The sequence below is a fragment of the Microtus oregoni genome, unplaced genomic scaffold (assembly GCF_018167655.1).
Source record: "Microtus oregoni isolate MIOR12 unplaced genomic scaffold, Mior012 000047F_ref0000412, whole genome shotgun sequence".
Lineage (NCBI taxonomy): Eukaryota > Metazoa > Chordata > Mammalia > Rodentia > Cricetidae > Microtus > Microtus oregoni.
The window spans coordinates 3,800,448-3,820,556 of record NW_024543221.1 but is presented as its reverse complement, the minus strand read 5'-3'; the positions used below and the strand labels follow the sequence as shown (position 1 = coordinate 3,820,556).

General features: G+C 40.4%; 1 protein-coding gene across 3 annotated transcripts in view; it reads left to right on the top strand.

The window, feature by feature from the left end:
- Positions 1–966: 966 nt before the first annotated feature.
- The window catches only part of Ahctf1 (AT-hook containing transcription factor 1), a 56,639-nt gene continuing 37,496 nt past the window's right edge, over positions 967–20,109 (top strand). For 2 of the 3 annotated variants that reach the window (XM_041635274.1, XM_041635273.1), the window contains exons 1-13: positions 1,240–1,370; positions 5,304–5,431; positions 9,284–9,537; positions 11,505–11,685; positions 12,502–12,709; positions 13,555–13,671; positions 14,146–14,230; positions 15,538–15,688; positions 17,041–17,173; positions 17,266–17,447; positions 17,957–18,018; positions 18,929–19,057; positions 19,998–20,088. In XM_041635274.1, the coding sequence (XP_041491208.1) occupies positions 5,311–5,431; positions 9,284–9,537; positions 11,505–11,685; positions 12,502–12,709; positions 13,555–13,671; positions 14,146–14,230; positions 15,538–15,688; positions 17,041–17,173; positions 17,266–17,447; positions 17,957–18,018; positions 18,929–19,057; positions 19,998–20,088 (1,714 nt within the window). In that variant the 5' untranslated portion in view covers positions 1,240–1,370; positions 5,304–5,310. Of the gene's footprint in view, positions 1,371–5,303; positions 5,432–9,283; positions 9,538–11,504; positions 11,686–12,501; positions 12,710–13,554; positions 13,672–14,145; positions 14,231–15,537; positions 15,689–17,040; positions 17,174–17,265; positions 17,448–17,956; positions 18,019–18,928; positions 19,058–19,997; positions 20,089–20,109 lie in introns of all 3 variants that reach the window. The other variant, XM_041635275.1, reaches the window with a different exon arrangement.

Sequence of the window (20,109 nt, the reverse complement as noted above, 5' to 3'; positions counted from 1 at the left end):
GAAATTAATAATCTACAGAAGAAATCCCTGAGGCGAACTGCCAAAATGATACAGTCCAGAAATGATACAGTCTTCATTTTCACTGCAGTTAAAGAATTAAAATGTGGCACATGCCTTTAATCCCAGCAGTCGGGAGGTAGAGGCAGGCGGATTTCTGTGAGTTGGAGGCCAACCTGGTCTACAAGAGCTAGTTCCAGGACAGGCTCCAAAGCTGTCTCGAAAAACCAAAAAAAAGAAAAAAAAAGAAAAAGGCTATATGTAGTCTTCCTCCCTAGGGTCAGTCAGTTTGAAGACAGATAAGACAGTTGATTGACTGATCCCATATTGTTGTGTGATGTGTCCTGATCAGGCCTTAACCTTACCAAACCAGACCATAGGCAGGGGGTTGAGGAAGAAGCTGGCTTGCTTGGAAATTCGCCACAGCCTTTCTCCCTATCTGTCTGCTTACTAAGGAGTCTAATCCCAGTCTCTCAATACTAACAAATGAAAAAACAAATCAAAAAGGCAACATAGGTTTGGCGTCTTGGAACCCAGAGCTTCCTGCTTGCTAAGCACGTGCGCAAGCAGAATACACCCAGGATCTGATAGATGACAAAAGATTAGACTTTTTGAAAAAATGAGTAAACGTTTCTCAAGTCTGGGGTACGCTTTTTGCATGAAAAGTCGGAGCACGGAACGGAAAACACGAGGCAAGTGTAGCAGTCAAAGAGGAAAGATGATCGCTTGGCTGCCAGCAGGAATCGCCGCCAGAATACCCGGGGCCACGAACTTGGCAAAGCCTGCCACTCCCTACGCCACGCCCATCACGCAAAGCACCGTGGGACTTGTAGTCTTTCTCCTATCCACTCCTAGGAGGCGGGGAGACCCTGCCTTTTACGTAAATGAACCTTTCTTCCCAAAGCAGTCTGCCATTTCTCCCTTTCCGCAAGGCCTAGCAGGGAGAGTTTGAAAATTCCCGCGGAGTCGGCACCCGAGGCCGGAACCCTCGCGAGAAGTCCGGGCCCCGCAGCGCGATCTGCGCTCGGCTCCCCGCCCTGGCCGCGATCCTTCTCTCGGCGGAGAGGCGGTGTGTGGGGTTCGGGCAGTACGCCCGGGTTACTGCGCAGAGCGCGGCCCGCGCAGTGCCAGCCCAGTAAATCGAGTCGCCAGCGGCGCGGACGCGGCGCTGGCAGCGGCCGAGTTCGAAGCCGGGATTGGACGGCCAGGCCGAGGCGCTCCCCGGGGCCTGAGGGGGTCGGAGAGTGGCTGAGCGTGAAGCGGCTTCCGCGGGCGGGGGCGCGCGCCGGGCCGTGTCTCCCGGGAGATGCTGTGACGGACTGCACGGAAGGAGCAGGCGCCGCGGCTCTCGGCGGCCTGGCCCGCGGGCTCAGGTAGGACGGGGAGCGGGAGGCCCGCGCGCCGAGGGCGGGGCTGTCGGGACGGTGAGGCCCGGGCCTAGGCCGGGCGCTCCGCCGCGCGGGGAAAACGGCGTCCGCGAGCCGCGACCGGTGCGGCTCGTTCCGGCGCTCGGGCGTTAGTTACATAACCTCGGTGGCGAGTGCTGGCACATGGCGGCAGAGTCGCGGCTCCGCGCTTATCTCCCGCGCCCGTGGTCCGGATCTCGGCCGCCCGGGGCGGGCCTGACTCAAGACCCCGACCCGTCTTGGTGGAGCGGGTCGACGGAGACCTTTGTGGGGCGTTCCCCGCAGACAGCGGCGGGCGCTCTGAGTCTCTCCTACGTTGGCGTGTGCTCCACATGGTCCTGTGCTTGGCTCCGGTGAGTCCTGGGCGGCGAACAAAGTTTGACTCGCGGTGGCGGGTCGTGCGGGCCACAGGAGTGAATGGATCTGGTACAGCTCCTTTAAGATGACTGTGTCAACAGCTCTTCTGCGAGCTTTAGGGGCGATTACTTTTGCCTTTGGTTGACTTTTCGGGGAGTCGGTTATATTTGCTTTTAGAATTGATAGGTGGACGCGATCTGAGACAGGTGGTTTTTGTTGACTTTGTGGAACGGTTCTTTTTGATACCGTGAAGGATCGCATTCTGGTCCTCACATGCCAGGCAAGCGCTCTGCCACTGAGTTGTGTCCCCAGCATGGGATCGGTTGATTTTTGGTTCCCCAAACGAACGGCATTCATTCTAGAGGTGTGTTGTTATAGGAAAATGAGCGTTGTTATTTTTGTTTATTTTTGATGCCAGTGATCGAAAAGCTACCACCTCGCGCATCTTAAGCACGCGCTCCACCACCGATCTCTACTTCAAGCGCTGGCCTTTTGTTTTTGTTTATAAAAACTTGACAGTTGGAGACACATTTCAAAGAATGTGGGTTCTTTAGAACGAAACATAATTTGGCTCTTGATATCCTAAAGAATCCACGGGCTTTAAGAACTGTCTTTGAGCTTTGACTGTCAGCTTCTTGGAAGACGGAAGTTACTGGAGTGAGTTTACTTATTTCATGTGGTGTTGGACAAACGCTATGTGAAGACTATTCTGTGATTTATTTTGTACTTTTGGTGGTTCTGGGGATTGAATCTATGACCTCATACTACACTGCTAGGCGCAGGAACCATCATTGAGCTACTCTCTTTTTACTTTTCTTTCTTTTTAGAGACAGTCATCCTACGTAGACCAGACAGTCTTTATGCACGCCCCTTCCCTCAGCCTGGGAAATAGTGGGGATTACAGGTGTGAGGCACGTTGTAACTTAGTATTCAAATGTTACCAATTTTGCAAGGCAACCTAATTCTTTTGTAAACATTTAAAGTTGGGGCATATATTTCCATTTAAATAAAACATTGCCCTTTTAGATCCTAACTTCATAAATTAAAGGACTCCAAGAATGAAGTGTTCTCCCGGGTAGCTTGTCTGTTAGCATCTCTGTAGAGTGTCTATTCCGGCCAGCCTTATCTCACGGATTTTTTATTTCAGCCACACAGAATCAGCACCAGTCCTAGGCTCACATTCTTCAAAAGGTGTTTGACCCTCAGTTTGGCATGCCAGCTTAACTTTTTTAAATTCTCACGTTTTAAATCCTGCCCCTAAGTACCACCTTTTGGCTATATTCTTTTTTTAATCTCAGTTTGTTTTTCACAGCATATGTATCTCTGTTGTAGCATTTATCCCTGTGTCTGATAGTGTGATTATGAAGCCCTCTTGTAGAAAGTGGACTTCTGGAGGTCAGGACATAGATCTCTGCCCTTGAAGTCTACTTTTCCCAGGAATGATGGTGGGAAATGGAGGTGGAAAATTTAAGGAGTTCAGGTCCAGCCCAGGCTTCATGAAATTCCGCCTGAAAATGACAAGCAAAGAGTAAAGCAGTGGGTGATTAATGTTTGGATTAAAATAGAAAGAAATGGTCCACTTGCTCTTAGATCAGATACTGTCTTTGGTGGTAGAATTCATTTACTTTGGATATGTACATATTTCACTTCAAAAACTGGTTTATGGTATTTTGTTTAAATGTCTTAGCCTTATAGATTTTGTTCTTCATAATATTTAAAAAATAGAAGAAGCCAGGCAGGGGTGGCGTACGCCTTTAATCCCAGTACTTGGGACACAGAGGCAAGCAGATCTCTTGAGTTCAAGTTCAGCCAGGTCTTCAGAATGAGTTCCAGGGCAGGCTCCAAAGCTACAGAGAAACCCTGTCTCGAAAAAAACCAAAAAAATAAATAAAGTAAAAGACTAAATATTGAGGGTTTTTTAAATTACATTTATAATTTATTTTGACACATACCTTTAATCTCAGTGCTTAGGAGGCAGGAGGAGGAGAATTTGAGGCCAATTTGTTTTACAACGCAAGTTCTTTCTCCCTTTTTTTTTTATCTGATTATACATAGTAGGCTGCTTCAGATTGGATTCTAATTCACCCTGCCTTGTCTTTTTACTGTTATGAGTCTTGAAATTCATGAATGAAAATCTAGTGTAGTTTTCCCCTCTCTACATTAAACTTAATCTTGCTGTCTTTTTCAAGTGATTTTTTTTTTAACCTGCTTCTTTACCTTTTGGACATTGAAGCTGTTGCTGAAGCAGCAAGCTTGTATAGTAATTTTGACAGCATAGACTAGAATTAATAGCTGTGAACTTTATTTTTAGCTAAGGTCTTACAGTACATCCTTAGCTGGTCTAAAACTTACCATCTAGGCCAGACTGGCCTGGAAATTGTGCCTCCCAAACATCAAGATTATAGGTTGGTGGCACCATGTTTAGCCTGAGGAGTCTGCCTCTTTGGAACTCAGAGTGCATTAAACAAGATAGGCACACCAGGACTAGATTTGATAGTTAATATTCAAGACTAAAGCCAACTTGTCTCAGGATTCTATTGTCTATCTCCCTCCCATCCTCTCTGCTTTTCATCTCAATCATTCAGAAAGATGCTTTTGTATTTAACCAGAATTTTTGGTTTTATTTTGTATGTATGGGTGTTTTGCCTGCATGTGTGTATGTGAACCACACACGTGCTGCAAACCTGGTGCCTGTGGAGGTCAGAAGAATGCATTGGATCCCCTGGAACTGGAGTTGTATTGGTGGTTGTGAGCCACCATGGTGGTACTGAGAACCAAACCCGTGTCTTCCCCCAAAAGCAAAAAGTGTTCTTAACCACTGAACTGTATATCACAGCCTTACTTTTTGGTTATTTACAACAGAAGTCACAAAGGGACTTTAGTCTTGTAAAAGAAATTAAAGATAATTTAGATTTTTTTCCTTTCTATCTAGTAAAAGACAGATATTAGATTCAATTTTTGAGGTTTTGCTGGGGATTTTGAACATTACAGAGTCCCCCCGCCTTTTTATTAACTGAAAAAATTTTCAGGGTTGAAAATGTTAGTGCAGAGGTATTGGGTTTAATTCCCAGCATATTAAAAGGAAAAGGAAAGAAGTGTGGAAAAAGAGGTAACTCCGTGGGATAGTCCCCTGTTTACCTGAAGTATTTTTTAGGAAATATACATGTACATGTATATGTATATGTATGTGTATATATATATATATATATATATATATATATATTGGTTTTTTTCGAGACGGTTTCTCTGTGGCTTTGGAGCCTGTCCTGGAACTAGCTCTGTAGACCAGGCTGGTCTCGAACTCACAGAGATCCGCCTGCCTCTGCCTCCCGAGTGCTGGGATTAAAGGCATGCACCACCACCGCCCGGTGGAAGTAGAATTTTGTAGCGGGACTATGTTAGACCCATATGTACACACATACCTTACTTTGTTTACTGTTGTATGTGGCTCACTTTCCCTCACATCCATCTGACAAGAAATAATGAAGTGTACTGTTCACTAGAACAAATATACTAATTTTATTTTTAAAAAACTATTTACAGTGGAAGCATGCAAGACTTAACAGCTCACGTGACGAGTGATCTCCTGCACTTCCCAGAAGTGACTGTTGAAGCTCTCGGGGAAGATGAGATAACACTAGAGTCCGTGCTGCGTGGGAAGTTTGCTGCAGGTAAAAACATGGATGAAGGTTCACTATTTTGGGACTACAGCTCAGTGGTAAAGCGTTTGCTGCCTGGCCCTACTCACAGTCCTACATTTAGTTTCCATTACACTTCACACGGACATGCACACCTATACATACATGCACATACATATACACACAACACACATGTGTATGCACAAATGACCGCATGCACGAATGCAGAAGGGTCTCAACAGTTAAGAGCACTTGCTACCTAATCATGAGATCAGAAGGTGAGATGTTGGGCCACTCATAAACCAATAATTTCAGCTTCGAGAGATCTAACATTGTTTTGGCCTCCATAGGTAATCTCATACTCTCATACAGAGACAAATACATCCACACATAAGTGCAATAAAATAAGTCTTTTTATTTGTTTTTATTTTTCAAGACAGGGTTTCTCTGTGCAACAGCCCTGGTTGTCCTGGAACTTAGCTCTTGGAGACCAGGCTGGCCTCGAACTCACAGAGATTCTCCTATCTCTGCCTCTCAAGTGCTGGGATTAAAGGCATACGCTACCACTGCCTGTCTAAATAAATCTTTTTTTTTTTTTTTAAGAAATTTACCAGTTAAGTTTTTAAAAAAGTATTTATTAGCATCTATTAAAAACCAACTTAGAATATTATATAATACCTATAGTTAGGTATGTAAAACTATATTCTTTGGAACAATCATTAAATTTATGGGGCAGTGTATTCTAATTGTTTTTCTTATTTAAAACTCAGTGGGATGGGGAGAAAATTCATTATAGGCATGAAGACCTGAGTTCCCAAATCTGCAACATATATGTAAAAGTAGGGCATAGTAGTATATACCTAATCCCAGCATTGCTGTGAGGAGATAGGTCCTCCCCAGCCATTGTAGTCAAAATGGGGAGCTCCAGATTCAATGAAAGACACAAAAATAAGGTGGAGAACCGTAAAAGATACCCAAAGTTAACTCCTGGTCTCCTTATGAGCAATTACACATACACACATGTATATACACATGCCTAGCTATACACCTATAACCCTGGCATTGTGTGGATGGGGCAGAAAGATCACTGGGGCTTGCTGTCTGCCATCCTAGTGCCAAATTCAGTGAGAGGCCTTGTCCCAAGGGAATGAAACAGGACACCCAATACCTCCCTCTGGCTTATGCACTCATTGATATGTGCAAATGCCTATAACCTCATTTTCTTATCTGGGAAGACGTTAATGGTTCTAAAAAAAATATTTCCCTGCAAAAAATTAGAATGCTTATTATAAACTTTTAGGGTTTTGTAGTTTTTATTATAAACTTTTTTAGTAAGTAAACTCTTAATTTATTATTGTTAGGGTGCCTTAAATCTCAGGAGTCCGCCTACGGCTGGCCTTCCAGGGAACAAGGCCATGTTGGCTTCTTAACATAGGTACATTTTAACATTTTCTTCTCTCAGCAATAGAAGAAGAAATGACAAAAAACAAAACCAACTAAACATCCAAAACTGAAAGGATATACCAGCCACCTGACATTGTGGTACTATTCATTTCTTGAAGAGACTGTATGTCAAAATGTAAGGTGTGCATATATTTCAAATGGTACAAAGTAATACTAGATTCAAATTAGAAGATGGCCGTTCATCATGAACCTCTAAAATTTCCACTGAGAAAAACTATATACGTGGATTTATTTTTTTAGGGTTTTTTTTGAAATAGGAGTGTCATGTGCCATGACATATATGTACATGGAGGTCAGAGGACAGCTTTGTCAGAGTAGTCCTGTTATTCCAAATGTGAGTCTCAGGGATTGAAACCAAATCATCAGGTCTTCACACACTGAGTCATCTTGCCAGCCTGAAAAGTCTCTCTTTAAAAGGCCATTTTTGCTGGGCAGTGGTGGTGTATGCTTTAATCCCAGCACTCTGGTGGCAGAGACAGATCTTTAGTTCAATACCAGACTGGTCTACATAGTGAGTTCCAGGAGAGCCGGGACTACATAGAGAAACCTTGTCTCAAAACAAAACAAAAAGCTATTTTCTTTTCTCTTCACACTCCCACCCCCACCCCCACCCCAGGACAGGGTTTCTCTGTAGCTTTGGAGCCTGTCCTGGAAACTAGCTCTTGTAGACCAGGCTGACCTCTTAACTCACAAAGATGCCTGCCTCTGCCTCCCGAGTGCTGGGATTAAAGGTGTGTACCACCACCACCCAGCAAAAGCCATTTTCAATGGTGTTGTCAATTTTGAGGGGCTGGAGAGATGGCTCAGGGATTAAGAGCATTGCCTGCTCTTCCAAAGGTTCAGAGTTCAATCCCCAGCAACCACATGGTGGCTCACAACCATCTGTAATGGTTCTGGACTGCAGACATACACACAGACAGAATATTGTATACATAATAAACAAATAATTTAAAAATTTTTTAGTCTTATTTGCTATGGGGTGTCTAATTACACGCAGTAGTAAAGATTTATTTTTTATGTTTTGAATGTTTTGGTTGCATATATGCATGTGTACAGTGTCAGTACAGGGCCCTCTTGCAGGTCACAATTTGCTGGTGACTCCTTGTCAGTTCTTCTGGTCAGAGTCTCCCCAGCAGGAGGAGCCCCATAACTCTTGCAAGTTTAGCTTTCCCACCTGGGTACAAGTTTGTTTACTCTTTAAATCTCCTGGGGATAGGGTTTCCATTAGAAGAAAATTGTTACAGGATAATAATGGGCATTGCCATGATAGTAGTAAAGTTACCGTCATTCATCTAGTAGTTGCTCACATGAAAATGTAGGCTCTGTTTAGTTTGGGTTTTGTTTTTCCTTGACACAAGATCTCACTACATAGTTCCCTTCTTGATGTGTCTCCTAAATACTGGGATTACAAGCATGCCCCACCATATCCAGTTTAGGGTTTATTCTTAATTTTTTTTGTTTGTTTGTTCTTTGTTTTAAGTTTTTGCTTAGTGGGTGAGTAACATTCAACAAATTAGATTGGTATTTACCTACTTTGGGCTATCCAGTGACTTTAAAGACAGAGGAATGCAATTTGGATAGGATTAGGAGACAAAGAGGAGATTCTGATATTTTCTGTTGTTATCTTCTAAGTTTATAAACTCTAAGATTACCACAACTCCTGTTTTGTAGTTCTTATGTCTCTGAAGTGTTGGGTTTTCCAAGGCGTGCCACAATACCTGGTCTTAGGAGCTACTTATGTAGACTTGGGTTAATTTTTTACCTATATGACTTTAGATAAGTTAAAATGCATTAAACTTGAGGTTATGTTATGTTCTACTGAGCTGTGATAAGGAGTAAATAAAATGATGAATTTGGGTACTTGATTTGTTATGTTGCAGTGATTTTGCTTTTTTCTCCATAGGGAAAAATGGACTAGCATACTTAGCTTGTGGTCCACAACTTGAAAACTCTCTAACCGGAGAGCAGTTATCTGCATATAGATTCAATGGAGTAAATGAACAGCCTCCTGTAGTCCTTCTCTTTAGTGCTTGATTTTGTTTGTTTGTTTGGTTTGGTTTTTTTGAGCCGTGGTTTCTCTGTGTAGCTTTGGAGTCTGTCCTGGATCTAGCTGTTGTAGACCAGGCTGGCCTTGACCTCACAGAAATCCTCCTGCCTCTGCCTCCCAAATGCTGGAATTAAAGGCGTGTACCACCACCGCCTGGCTAGTGCTTGATTTTATATGTTGTAGTTGATCTTTATTTTATTTATATTTGAGAATCACTGTACTTTGTAAATGCTTTGCTTTCCTTTCAGGAGGGATTTGTGATTGTTTGTGTAATAAAGTTAAGTATTCATATCTAAAAGAGCTAACTACTAGATTTGTTGTGTTGCAGTGGCATTGCAATAAACAGTGATTTTGCTTCTTTTTTTTCTCCATAGGGAAAAATGGACTAGCATATTTAGCTTGTGGTCCACAACTTGAAGTTGTAAACTCTCTAACCGGAGAGCGGTTATCTGCATATAGATTCAATGGAGTAAATGAACAGCCTCCTGTAGTCCTTGCAGTGAAAGAATTCTCTTGGCATAAGAGAACTGGATTGTTAATAGGATTGGAAGAAGCAGAAGGGAGTGTTCTGTGTCTTTATGACCTTGGAATATCAAGAGTGGTCAAAGCTGTTGTTCTTCCTGGAAGGGTATGTACTATTTAAGATACTTTTGCTCTCTAGACTGAAAGCTTACAAGATGTGTTTACCTTAAAGACTATTTTAACTGTACCTTTACAATTAATATTTTCATGTAATTATCACCTTCAGTATAAAGTTCAAAATTTATTTTTAAAGGTGGTGTGTGTGTGCACGCACATGCATCACATGCTCGTGTGGAGGTCAGAGGACTCGACCTTCTCCTTTTCCTTTTATGTGGATCCTAGGCATCAGATTCAGGTTGTCAGACTTGTATCATTGTCACCATCTTACCAGCCCCTTCAGAAATTCTAATTTAAGATGACCAGGCATGGTGGTACACTCACATCCTCACTCAGGAGCAGAGACAGGTGCATCTCTTGAGTTCAAGGCCAGCCTCATCTATGTGTATAGTAAGTTCCTGGTAAGTTAGGGCTACACAGTGAGACCCTGTCTTAAAAAAATAAAGTAAAACAATAAAAAAACTGAGTATAAGTCATTTAGATTGTCTGTACCCCTCTTTTAAAAGATTTTGAAATTTATACTGAGTGGTGTGGTGGTGCAGGCCTTTAGTCCCAGCACTCGGGAGGCAGAGGCAGTGGGATCTTTGTGAGTTGGAGGCCAGCCAGGTCTACAAGAGCTAGTTCCAGGGCAGGCACCAAAGCTACACACAGAAACCCTGTCTCAAAAAAACCAAGATTTTGAAACTTAATTTGTTATGAGTGTTTTGTATACATATGTGTCTGTATACTGTATGCATGCAATAACCATAGAGGCTAGAAGAAGGTATTGAATTTTCTGGAACTGAAGTTAAAGATGGCTATTAGCCATCATTTGGGTACTGGGAATTGACCCCTGCACCTCTGAAAGAGCAGCCTAATTAGCCATTTCTTCAGCCCTGGTTTTACCGCCTTTGGTAGAAAATACAACGAACATCTTGTCTGGGGTGGTGTGCACATTGGCTCTTTTGCCATTATGTTATTTGGAAGGTTTCTTAGTCACTGTTTAGTTGTTGTTGAAGAGACACTATGACCAAGGCAACTCTTAGAAAAGAACACATTTAATTGGGGACTTGCTTACAGTTTCAGAGTCTTAATATGGAGGGAGCATGGTGGCATGCAGGTAGGCATGGAGAAGTATTTGAGAGCTACTTACAACCTGATCCATAAGCAGAAAGGCTCAGACAATCTGAGCCTTTGTGGGCTTTTGAAACCTCCCCCTCTCCTCCCTGTAACACCCTTCTTCCTACAAGGCCAAATCCACTCCAACAGGGAAACACTTCCTAATCCTTTTATTCTTTTCAAACAGGTCTACTCTCTGGTGACTAATCAAATAGATGAGTTTGTGGGGGCATTCTTACTCAAACCACCACAGAAGGTTAAACTAAAATTTTCTGGAATAATTAGTTTACATTGGGTAATTCTAAAGTGACTGCTTAAGAGTGATAAAATAAAACATTATAGGTTTATGTTGTATAGTTAACAAATTTATGATTTTTAGGTTTGTGTTCCAAGCTTCAATTTCATCTTTAAACAGATAATTGCATATAGTTCAGTAAAAAGATTATATAAACATTAAGTGAGCATTTATTAAATGACAAGCATAGACTAAGCTATCAATAAACATCAGTTAATTTTATTTGTTTGTTTGTTTATTCTGTTTTTGAGACAGGGTTTCTCTGTAGCTTTGGTGCCTGTCCTGGCAATTGTTCTGTAGATCAGGCTGGCCTCAAACTCACAGAAATCCACCTGTCTCTGCCTCCCAAGTGCTGGGATTAAGGGCGTGCGCCACCACCACCTGGCCAGTTTTTTATTATATTGAAATAATAGCATAATTATGTAGTACAACTGAGAATTCAACTATGTTTAGAATTTATAAATGTCATGCAGTTATGATTCTATGTAATGTTTACTTATTTGTTATACAGTTGGTTTTATTTCCTCACTTTAAAAAAGCTAATCCCATATTCTGGTTCCTAGGTAACAGCTATTGAGCCTATAATTAATCATGGAGGAGCCAGCGCTAGTACCCAGCATTTACATCCAAGTCTTCGGTGGCTTTTTGGAGTGGCAGCTGTGGTAACTGATGTTGGACAGATCCTTCTTATTGACCTGTGTTTGGATGACTTGTCCTGTAGTCAGAATGAAGTAGAGGCATCAGGTAATTTAGTTACTTTTTTTTTTTTTTTTTTTTTTTTTGAGACAGGGCTTTTCTGTGTATCCCTAGCTGTCCTGGGACATGCTCTGTAGACCAGGCTGGCCTTGAACTTACAGAGTTCTGCCTGCCTCTGCCTTCCAAGCCTATTTAATGAGACTTTCTCAAGAAAAATGGAAGGAAATGGTAAAAGGCTAATTATTTATTTCCTTATATATTTTTAAAATTTTCATAAGTGTTTTTTCCTGCATATACTATGATGACATTAGGCATTCTGGGAACTGGAGTTGTATGCATGTAAAGAGAGCTCAGGAACGTCTTTGTGGATTCAGTCCTCTTCTTCTTGTCTTTATTTTAAAATCTTTTATTTTGTATACATGTATGTGTGTATGTATAAGAGGACATGTGTGCCATGGCATACATGTGAAGGTCAGAGGACAAGTTGCAGGAGTTGGTTCTCTCTACCATGTGGATCCCAGGAATTGAACTCAGGTCATTCTTAGTGGCAGGTGTTTTTTGTCAGGTGAGCCATCTTGACAAGCCCCATATACACCTTTACATGGAGTCTAGGAATTGAACTCTGTTGGCTCTTACTTGGTTCTTTTTTTTTTTTTTTTTTTTTTTTTTTTTTTGGTTTTTCGAGACAGGGTTTCTCTGTGGCTTTGGAGCCTGTCCTGGAACTAGCTCTGTAGACCAGGCTGGTCTCGAACTCACAGAGATCCGCCTGCCTCTGCCTCCCGAGTGCTGGGATTAAAGGCGTGCGCCACCATCGCCCGGCCTTACTTGGTTCTTAATCTTATTTTTTTTTTTTTTTTATTTTAGACCTTGAAGTTATAACTGGTATCCCCGCTGAAGTACCACACATCAGAGAGAGCGTAATGAGAGAAGGACGCCACCTGTGTTTCCAGTTAGTAAGCCCATCAGGAATATCCATTTCTACTCTGAGTTACATCAACAGGACAAATCAGCTTGCTGTAGGCTTTTCTGATGGCTACTTAGCACTTTGGAATATGAAAAGCATGAAAAGAGAGTAAGTATAATTCTTTCTCTGAGTTGATTGGTTTTTTTTAAATATAATGTGTTATTTGAAAATTACTATGAGAAAAATGACAGAATAGTTTTATTGAATTAAGTCATGGTTTGATAAGGGAATTAGTTAGCCTGTGAGTTTGGGTTGGTGTGTGTGCATATACATATGTCACAATGTGCATATGACTGTTAGGACAACTTGCAGGAGTCTCTTCTCTCCTTATACCATGTAGATCCCAGGGATTAAATTCAGGCCATCAGACTTCATAATATATTGTCTATAGGCTGAGCCATCTCATAAGGCCGCGTCTACTGTTTTTATAGTAGAAAATTGACTTAAACCCAAAGGGCAGCTAGTCTTGGATAAATGTCATCATGTCTCTAGCGCTGAGGAAATAGAGGCAGAAGAACAAGGAGTTTTGGGCTAGCTTCAGCTACTTAACTAATCTGAGAGCAGCTTAGGTGATATGAGACTGTCTTGAAGAAGCAGATGAACAAGCAGCAGTGATGATAAAATTCCCAATGGTTAATCTGGAATATTGTGGCAGTTCTATCTCTTCTACTCTTTGAGGAATGATATGGTATGGTGTGTATTCATGTGACTCTTAAAAGCTAGTTATCACATAAGTATACACGTGTGATTTAGCAGTTGTCATCCCTGTTCTACCTGGGGGTTTTACCCTCCCTTGTGTTCTTGAAGGTAAGATGACTTAAGTCCCCCAAATCACTGAATTTAGGAACATATAGACAGCGCCTTCTTAACTCAGATTTTTATACAAGGCACTTTTCCCCCAAAGATAAAATTTTAACTTAAAAATAAGCAATGAATTATTCTGTTTGTTTTAGGTATTATACACAGCTAGAAGGTGGAAGGATTCCTGTCTATGCAGTTGTTTTTCAAGAACCTGAGAATGATCCTCGTAATTGCTGTTACTTATGGGCTGTTCAGTCCACACAAGATAGGTTAGTATTTTTAAAAATACATGTCATGAAGGCTGAGGGTATAGCAGGAGAGGAGTCAAACTGGAACTGTTCGTTTGTGACATTTGAATACATCACCACTGCCAGATGTGATGGTACCACACTTTGTGCTCTGTGCACATTGTACCTGATTCATTTGGTGTCTTGTTTCATGTTCTTGTTGTACTCTCTCGTGTGGAGCTTGATCTTCATAGGTAAGAGTGTGGAGGAAAAAGAACACGTCTCTGAAGGGATGCTCTCTGTAGTTGCCATGGTATGGTTCTGTTCATACTCTTAGAGGCCAGGACTTAGTGTGGGGCAAAGGAAGGTAGGAAATGCAGTTGATAGTTTTAGGCAGCCATATATTTAAAATATACTTACTGAAGGAGGAATATCCAGTAGAATTTGTCGCATGCATTCGATGTGTTATGTAAGCTCCATGTTTTAGTGTTGTGGGTAATTTCTCTTTTCTTTCAGTGAAGGGGATGTTTTGAGTTTGCATCTGCTTCAGCTGGCCTTTGGTGACAGAAAATGCTTGGCGTCAGGGCAAATCTTATACGAGGTAAGTGGTTAATTAGACTATTACCATTTTGGGGGTTTAGTTTTGTTTTCTGTTCTTTGCTTTGTCGTATTGAAGTTTCTTATTCAAATGAAAGTTGTATTTATCCTATAGTGGAAGAAATACTAAGTTAGTGAGCATGAGCTTTCTAATATTTTTTACCTAGTTTGCCATTGCAGTTCTCTAAATTTTTCTGGGTATTTCCCCCCAGAATAGAGAGATTGGACTAGATTGATGTTTATGACCTAACTGTAATACCCAGCAGACTTTTTCCTAGCAGGTCAAGCAATATATGCCATGGTGTAAACTTTGGGTATAGACATCAGAATGCTCAGATGACTTTTAAATTTTCTAACCAAATTTATTAAATTGAAAAAGAGGAATGTTACCAATAGCTACATTTTCTCAACTCTTTAAAAGGCTTTCAGAACTTAGTGTTTAGGTATCTGAATGGATTTTAAGGCGTCCATGAACTCTAATAACTATGAATTTTCCTGGGAAACAGCTCAGCCTTTTGTTAGAGCTAAAGAATCTGTTATTAAGAAAGAATTCTAGCTGGGTGGTGGCGCATTCCTTTAATCCTAGCAGGCGGATCTCTGTGAATTTAGGCCAGCCTGGTCTATAAGAACTAGTTCCAAGACAGGCTCCAAAGATACAGAGAAACCCTGTCTTGAAAAATGTAAAACAATAAAACAAAAAAGAAAATTCTAAGCCTTTAATTTCAGCACCAGGCAGAGGCAGTCAGATCTTTGTGACCTTGAGGCCAGTCTTATCTACATAGTGAGTTCCAGGCAGCCAGAGCTACATAGTGATCCCCTGTCTCAGAAAAAAGAAGGGGGGGGGTGTTAAAAAAACAAATCTTGCTTATTGAATAAAAGTTTCTCTTTTGATTAAGAATTAATATTCCGTCTTTTGAGGCAAGGCAAGTTCTAGGATGACAATCAGGGCTATGTAGTGAGACTTTGTCTCAAAAAGATGAAAAAAATAATATAATCCTATTCTTAAGAATTTATATGAGAACACAGAGATAGAGTTGCTGGCCTAGGGTATTCCACTTTATACTCTAGCTACTAGTGCATGAGTGCTGCCATGTTTTATTCAGCTTTACAACAGTTATTGGTGATTATTTTGAGAGGGGAAATCTAGTTTGGTATTTGCATTTATATTTATGTATATATAATTTTATAAGCCTTTGGAGTGATTGGTTCTTTAAAGCTTTTGTGTGCAAAAACTTTTAGTGTGGAAATACATTATTTTTAGAACACTTTTATTTAGCTAATGTTAAAATTTGTGCTTATTTTATGTTGCAGGGATTAGAATACTGCGAAGAAAGATATACACTGGATCTGTCGGGTGGCTTGTTCCCCTTAAGGGGACAGACTAGCAATACTAAATTGTTGGGATGCCAAAGTATAGAGAGATTCCCGTCTCATGGGGACAGGGAAGAAAGTATGAGAGAAGGTTAGTTAAAAGTACTCTGAATATTTTCTGTGATGACTGAAGATTTATGACGCATTTCTAGAACTAATATTTCTGACAGCTGAAAATTAAGATTCTGGTTATGTCATTTATTTAGGCTCTTAGGTCTTTCTTGCTTTCTGGATTGCTATACAGAAGTGTTTGACTCCAATTCAACACAAAGACAGTCTCCATTTTAATTAGTGTAACTTGTCTTTGGATGTTTTTCTTTGTGGTTTGTTTTTGTTACTTATCTATTTATTTTTAGCTATGCTGTGTTTGCCTTCATTTCTCCCCCTTCCCCCAATTTTTCTTAGTATTTCTTCCTTCTGGGAAAAGATCCTGGGGTAGATTTCTTTAAATGCCACATTGATCCATTTTCCAATTTTTTTCCTTAGGTGTAGCCTTTGGAGATGCCTCAGGGCCTTTGGCTGTACATGTATCTAGATACCTTATTTTAGTGAGTTCATTCATCCCAGAGATGTCCTGGGTCATAGTTCTCACATTTTAATTTGTGATCTTGTTTCCACATCCAAATGAATATGTCAGAAACTTAACATTCCGTCTCTCTTCTCATTCCCTGTCCACGTCTTCCTTCCTTTTTCAGTTGCCTTTAGGGGTATCTGAGGTTTTTGCTTTTCTCTTCCTGCCAAGTCCCCTTCTGGTGCCGTTCCACTGCCACAGTCTAGGTATTTGTTTGTTTTGCCTTCACCATTTGGCTAGATCTGTCTTTTTCAACTAAGTTTCTGTCTTTCTCAACTAAGTTCCTCTAAAGAAATAAACCTCAGTAGTTAATGGCTCAGTGGTTAAGAGCACTGCCTGCTCTTCCAAAGGTTCTAAGTTCAATTCCCAGCAACCACATGGTGGCTCACAACTATCAGTAATTAGATCTGGTGTCCTCTTGAGGAAGAGGTCAGTCGTCCTCATCAACTTAGACCATGAAACCCACTTTGGACAAGTTTCAACAAATAAGGGCTGCCCATGCATGTTCAGCATTGCCAGGGCTTAAATTTCAGTTTTCACTTTAAAGACATAAATTTGATGTGTTAGATTAACTTCTGTGCTAGTTGTATACCATCCTTGGGGGAATGTTCTTTGAAATCGCTTTGTATTTTCTACTTTGGTGTCTCAAAATCACTGAGGTATTACCAGCTGAAACAAAGCCTTCTGATGAGAACTTCCCAATAGCTAAAGAGGAACATCAGGGTATAAGTGAGTCTCAAATGATAGAAATGTTTTTGATAAGTCTATTGAAATATGAATTGAATGTTACAGTGATTTTTGTATTGATGTACTTTTAGATTCTTTATTCTGTTTTTGAAAAATAGTTGAGTTTTTTTTTTGTTTGTTTGCAGCTCTCTCCCCTGATACTAGTGTTTCTGTCTTTACCTGGCAAGTGAATATATACGGACAGGGAAAGCCTTCTGTATATTTAGGACTATTTGACATAAATCGTTGGTATCATGCACAGATGCCAGATTCATTAAGGTATGATTTCTGTGTTTTCTCACCCCCTTCTCCCTCAGATATTGTCATGCATAACTGATCAGTGTCTCAGTGCTTTTTAAATTTTCTTTTAGGTCAGGAGAATCTCTCCATAATTGCTCTTACTTTGCATTGTGGTCATTGGATTCAGTTGTGAGTAGAACTGCTCCACATGACATCTTGGACATACTAGTACACGAGAGAAGTTTAAATCGAGGGGTGCCTCCTTCATACCCACCTCCAGAGCAGTTTTTTAACCCAAGTACTTTTAATTTTGGTATGTATTTTCATAATATTTTGAGGAAAATAATTATAAATGTATGTCAGTTGTATATTGGTTTAGTTCATATAGTGTCATCTGTTCATATCTCACTGGCACTTAGCTTAGATAGCTTCTTTAATACATATATTTGCATGTACATGAGAAATTTAGTGTGTTTGTAAGCTAATGCTATTGTGAATCTTTTATAATATGTCAGTTATTGTGTTAATGATTGTCACTGTCTCAGTAGAAAATATCTGAAGAGGTTTACTTAAGAATTTATTCTTGCTGGGTGTGTGGCACATGCCTTTAATCCCAGTATAGGCAGAGGCAGGAAAATCTCTTGAACATTTAAGATCAGTCTGGTTCACGTAGAGTTCCAGGCCAGCCAGGAATACACAGTGAGACCCTGTCTTTTTTTTTTTTTCTTTGAAGAGGCTGGTGATTTATTCTATATAATAATTTAGTTACTTGAAGTAATCATTTAATTTGCATTTTAAAATCTTTTTTTTTTTCTTTTTAAGATGCCACTTGCTTGTTAAACTCTGGCGTTATCCATGTAACTTGTACTGGATTTCAGAAGGAGGTATGTATGAATTAACACACAGAGTGTGTGGTAATTGAACTGAAGTTGCATATTAGAATATACCTAATTTCATGGATTTAAACTTTCATGGTATTTGTAGCAACATACTCGTCTTAAATAGTAGTTTCTTCTAGGTTGAGTTTAGCATTTTTAATACCTGTTTTAATGACAGCTTTCAAGAAGAGGCATTGAAGTGTTTTAGTAGCTTTATGTGGATGTTATCTACTTGAACATCAAGTAAGTGAATAGGTCAGGCCGGTGCCTTATCACAACTGGGTGTTTGCCTAGGAGACAGTGATGGCTGTTCTCGAACTCATAGGTCTTTCTGCGCTGCCTCTTGCTTGCTAGGGTTAAAGATTGCACCGCAACTGTAACACATCCTTTGTATGGTGACCTGGGGAGGGCTTCTCCTTGGCTCTTCTCAGAAATAATACAATGTTGACATGGGAATGATACAAAAATAGTTGGGGTAACGTGATGGGGTAGTCAGCCACTCATAAATAGTTGCTGTGACTTGAGCTTTAGTAATACCATGATAAAGAAACATTTTTTGAGTTCAAGAATCTATAAGCCTCTTAACTTGATCCCCAAAGTTAGTCAGTCTTCCATTATTTCCAGATTTTTTGTTTGTTTGTTTGGTTTTGGTTTTTGGTTTTTCAAGACAAGGTTTCTCTATATAACAGCCCTTGCTGTCCTGGAACTAGCTCTTATAGACCAGGCTGGCCTTGAACTCACAAAAATCCACCTGCCTCTGCCTCCCGAGTACTGGGATTAAAGAGGTGCAACACTACTGCCTGGCTTCCTTCCGTAGATATTTAAGTTTTACTCAAATTTTAGGTATAAAGTATTTCTTAAATTAGATTGAATTAAATTAGATTCGGTTGATGTTGGACTAATTTCTCTATTACAGACTTTGACATTTTTAAAGAAATCGGGACCATCTCTCAATGAAGTCATTCCTGATAGTTATAATCGATGTCTTGTTGCTGGCCTTCTCTCACCAAGGCTTATTGACATTCAGCCTTCCAGTTTAAGTCAAGTGAGATATTTTACTGTATTCTTTCTTTTCAGTTGTATGTTATTATCTCTATTGCAATATAAATATAAATCTATTACTCTTTTTTTTTTCGCTTTTGCAAAAGTGAATAATGTGGTACCATGCTCATTTTAGATCCTTATGCTGTTGATCATACTTGGGATTTGGCTTCCAAGTCACTTAACTTTGCTAGAGAAATGGCTAGCCGTAAGAATACTTGTTGCTTTTGCAAAAGACCCAGGTTCAGTTCTCAGGATTCATATGGTGACTTAGAACCATCTGCAACTCCAGTTCTAAGGGGACCTGATGCCCTCTTTGACTGCTGCAGGCATCATGCATTCATACACATGGTGCACTTATATACATGTAGGCAAAATACCTTGTGTTTTTTGTTGTTGTTGTTGTTGTTGTTCTTTTTTTTTTTTTTTTAAAGCAGTCACACAGGGGTAGGCCTGGCAATGTAATCCTAATTACTGAGGCAGCAAAGTCATAAGTTAAAAGTTGAGCTGGGCCACAGAGTGAATTCAAGGCTTTCTTATCCAATTTAGTGAGACTCTATTTTAAAATAAAAGAGCACTGAGAATATATATATATAGCTCAGTGGTAGAATGCTTGCTTAACATATCCTGGGCTCCAGTTTCAGTGTCTAGTGCCGCCAATAAAAGTAAAAACAAACAGCTTTGAATTCCCATAGCTGTATAATCTTCGTCCAACATGTCTTCTGGGTGTTCCGATTGCTGCTTATTACTTTCTGCTTTTCTCACTGTTTTGCCCAGGTTGGCCTCAGACTTGTGATCCTCTCGTCTAAGCCTCCCAAATGCTGGAATTCTAGGCATGTGATTTATTGTCTCTTTGCCTGTAGCCAAACTGGGGAGTCGTAACTATTTTCCAGCCTTTCACTGTTTATGATTTCATACTATCTTTTTTCTTTAATATGGTTTAGGAAGAACAATTAGAAGCTATATTGTCAGCAGCAATTCAAACAAGTTCCCTGGGACTTTTGACCGGTTCCATCAGAACATGGATAACAGAAGGTAACAGTTTGACTTTATAAA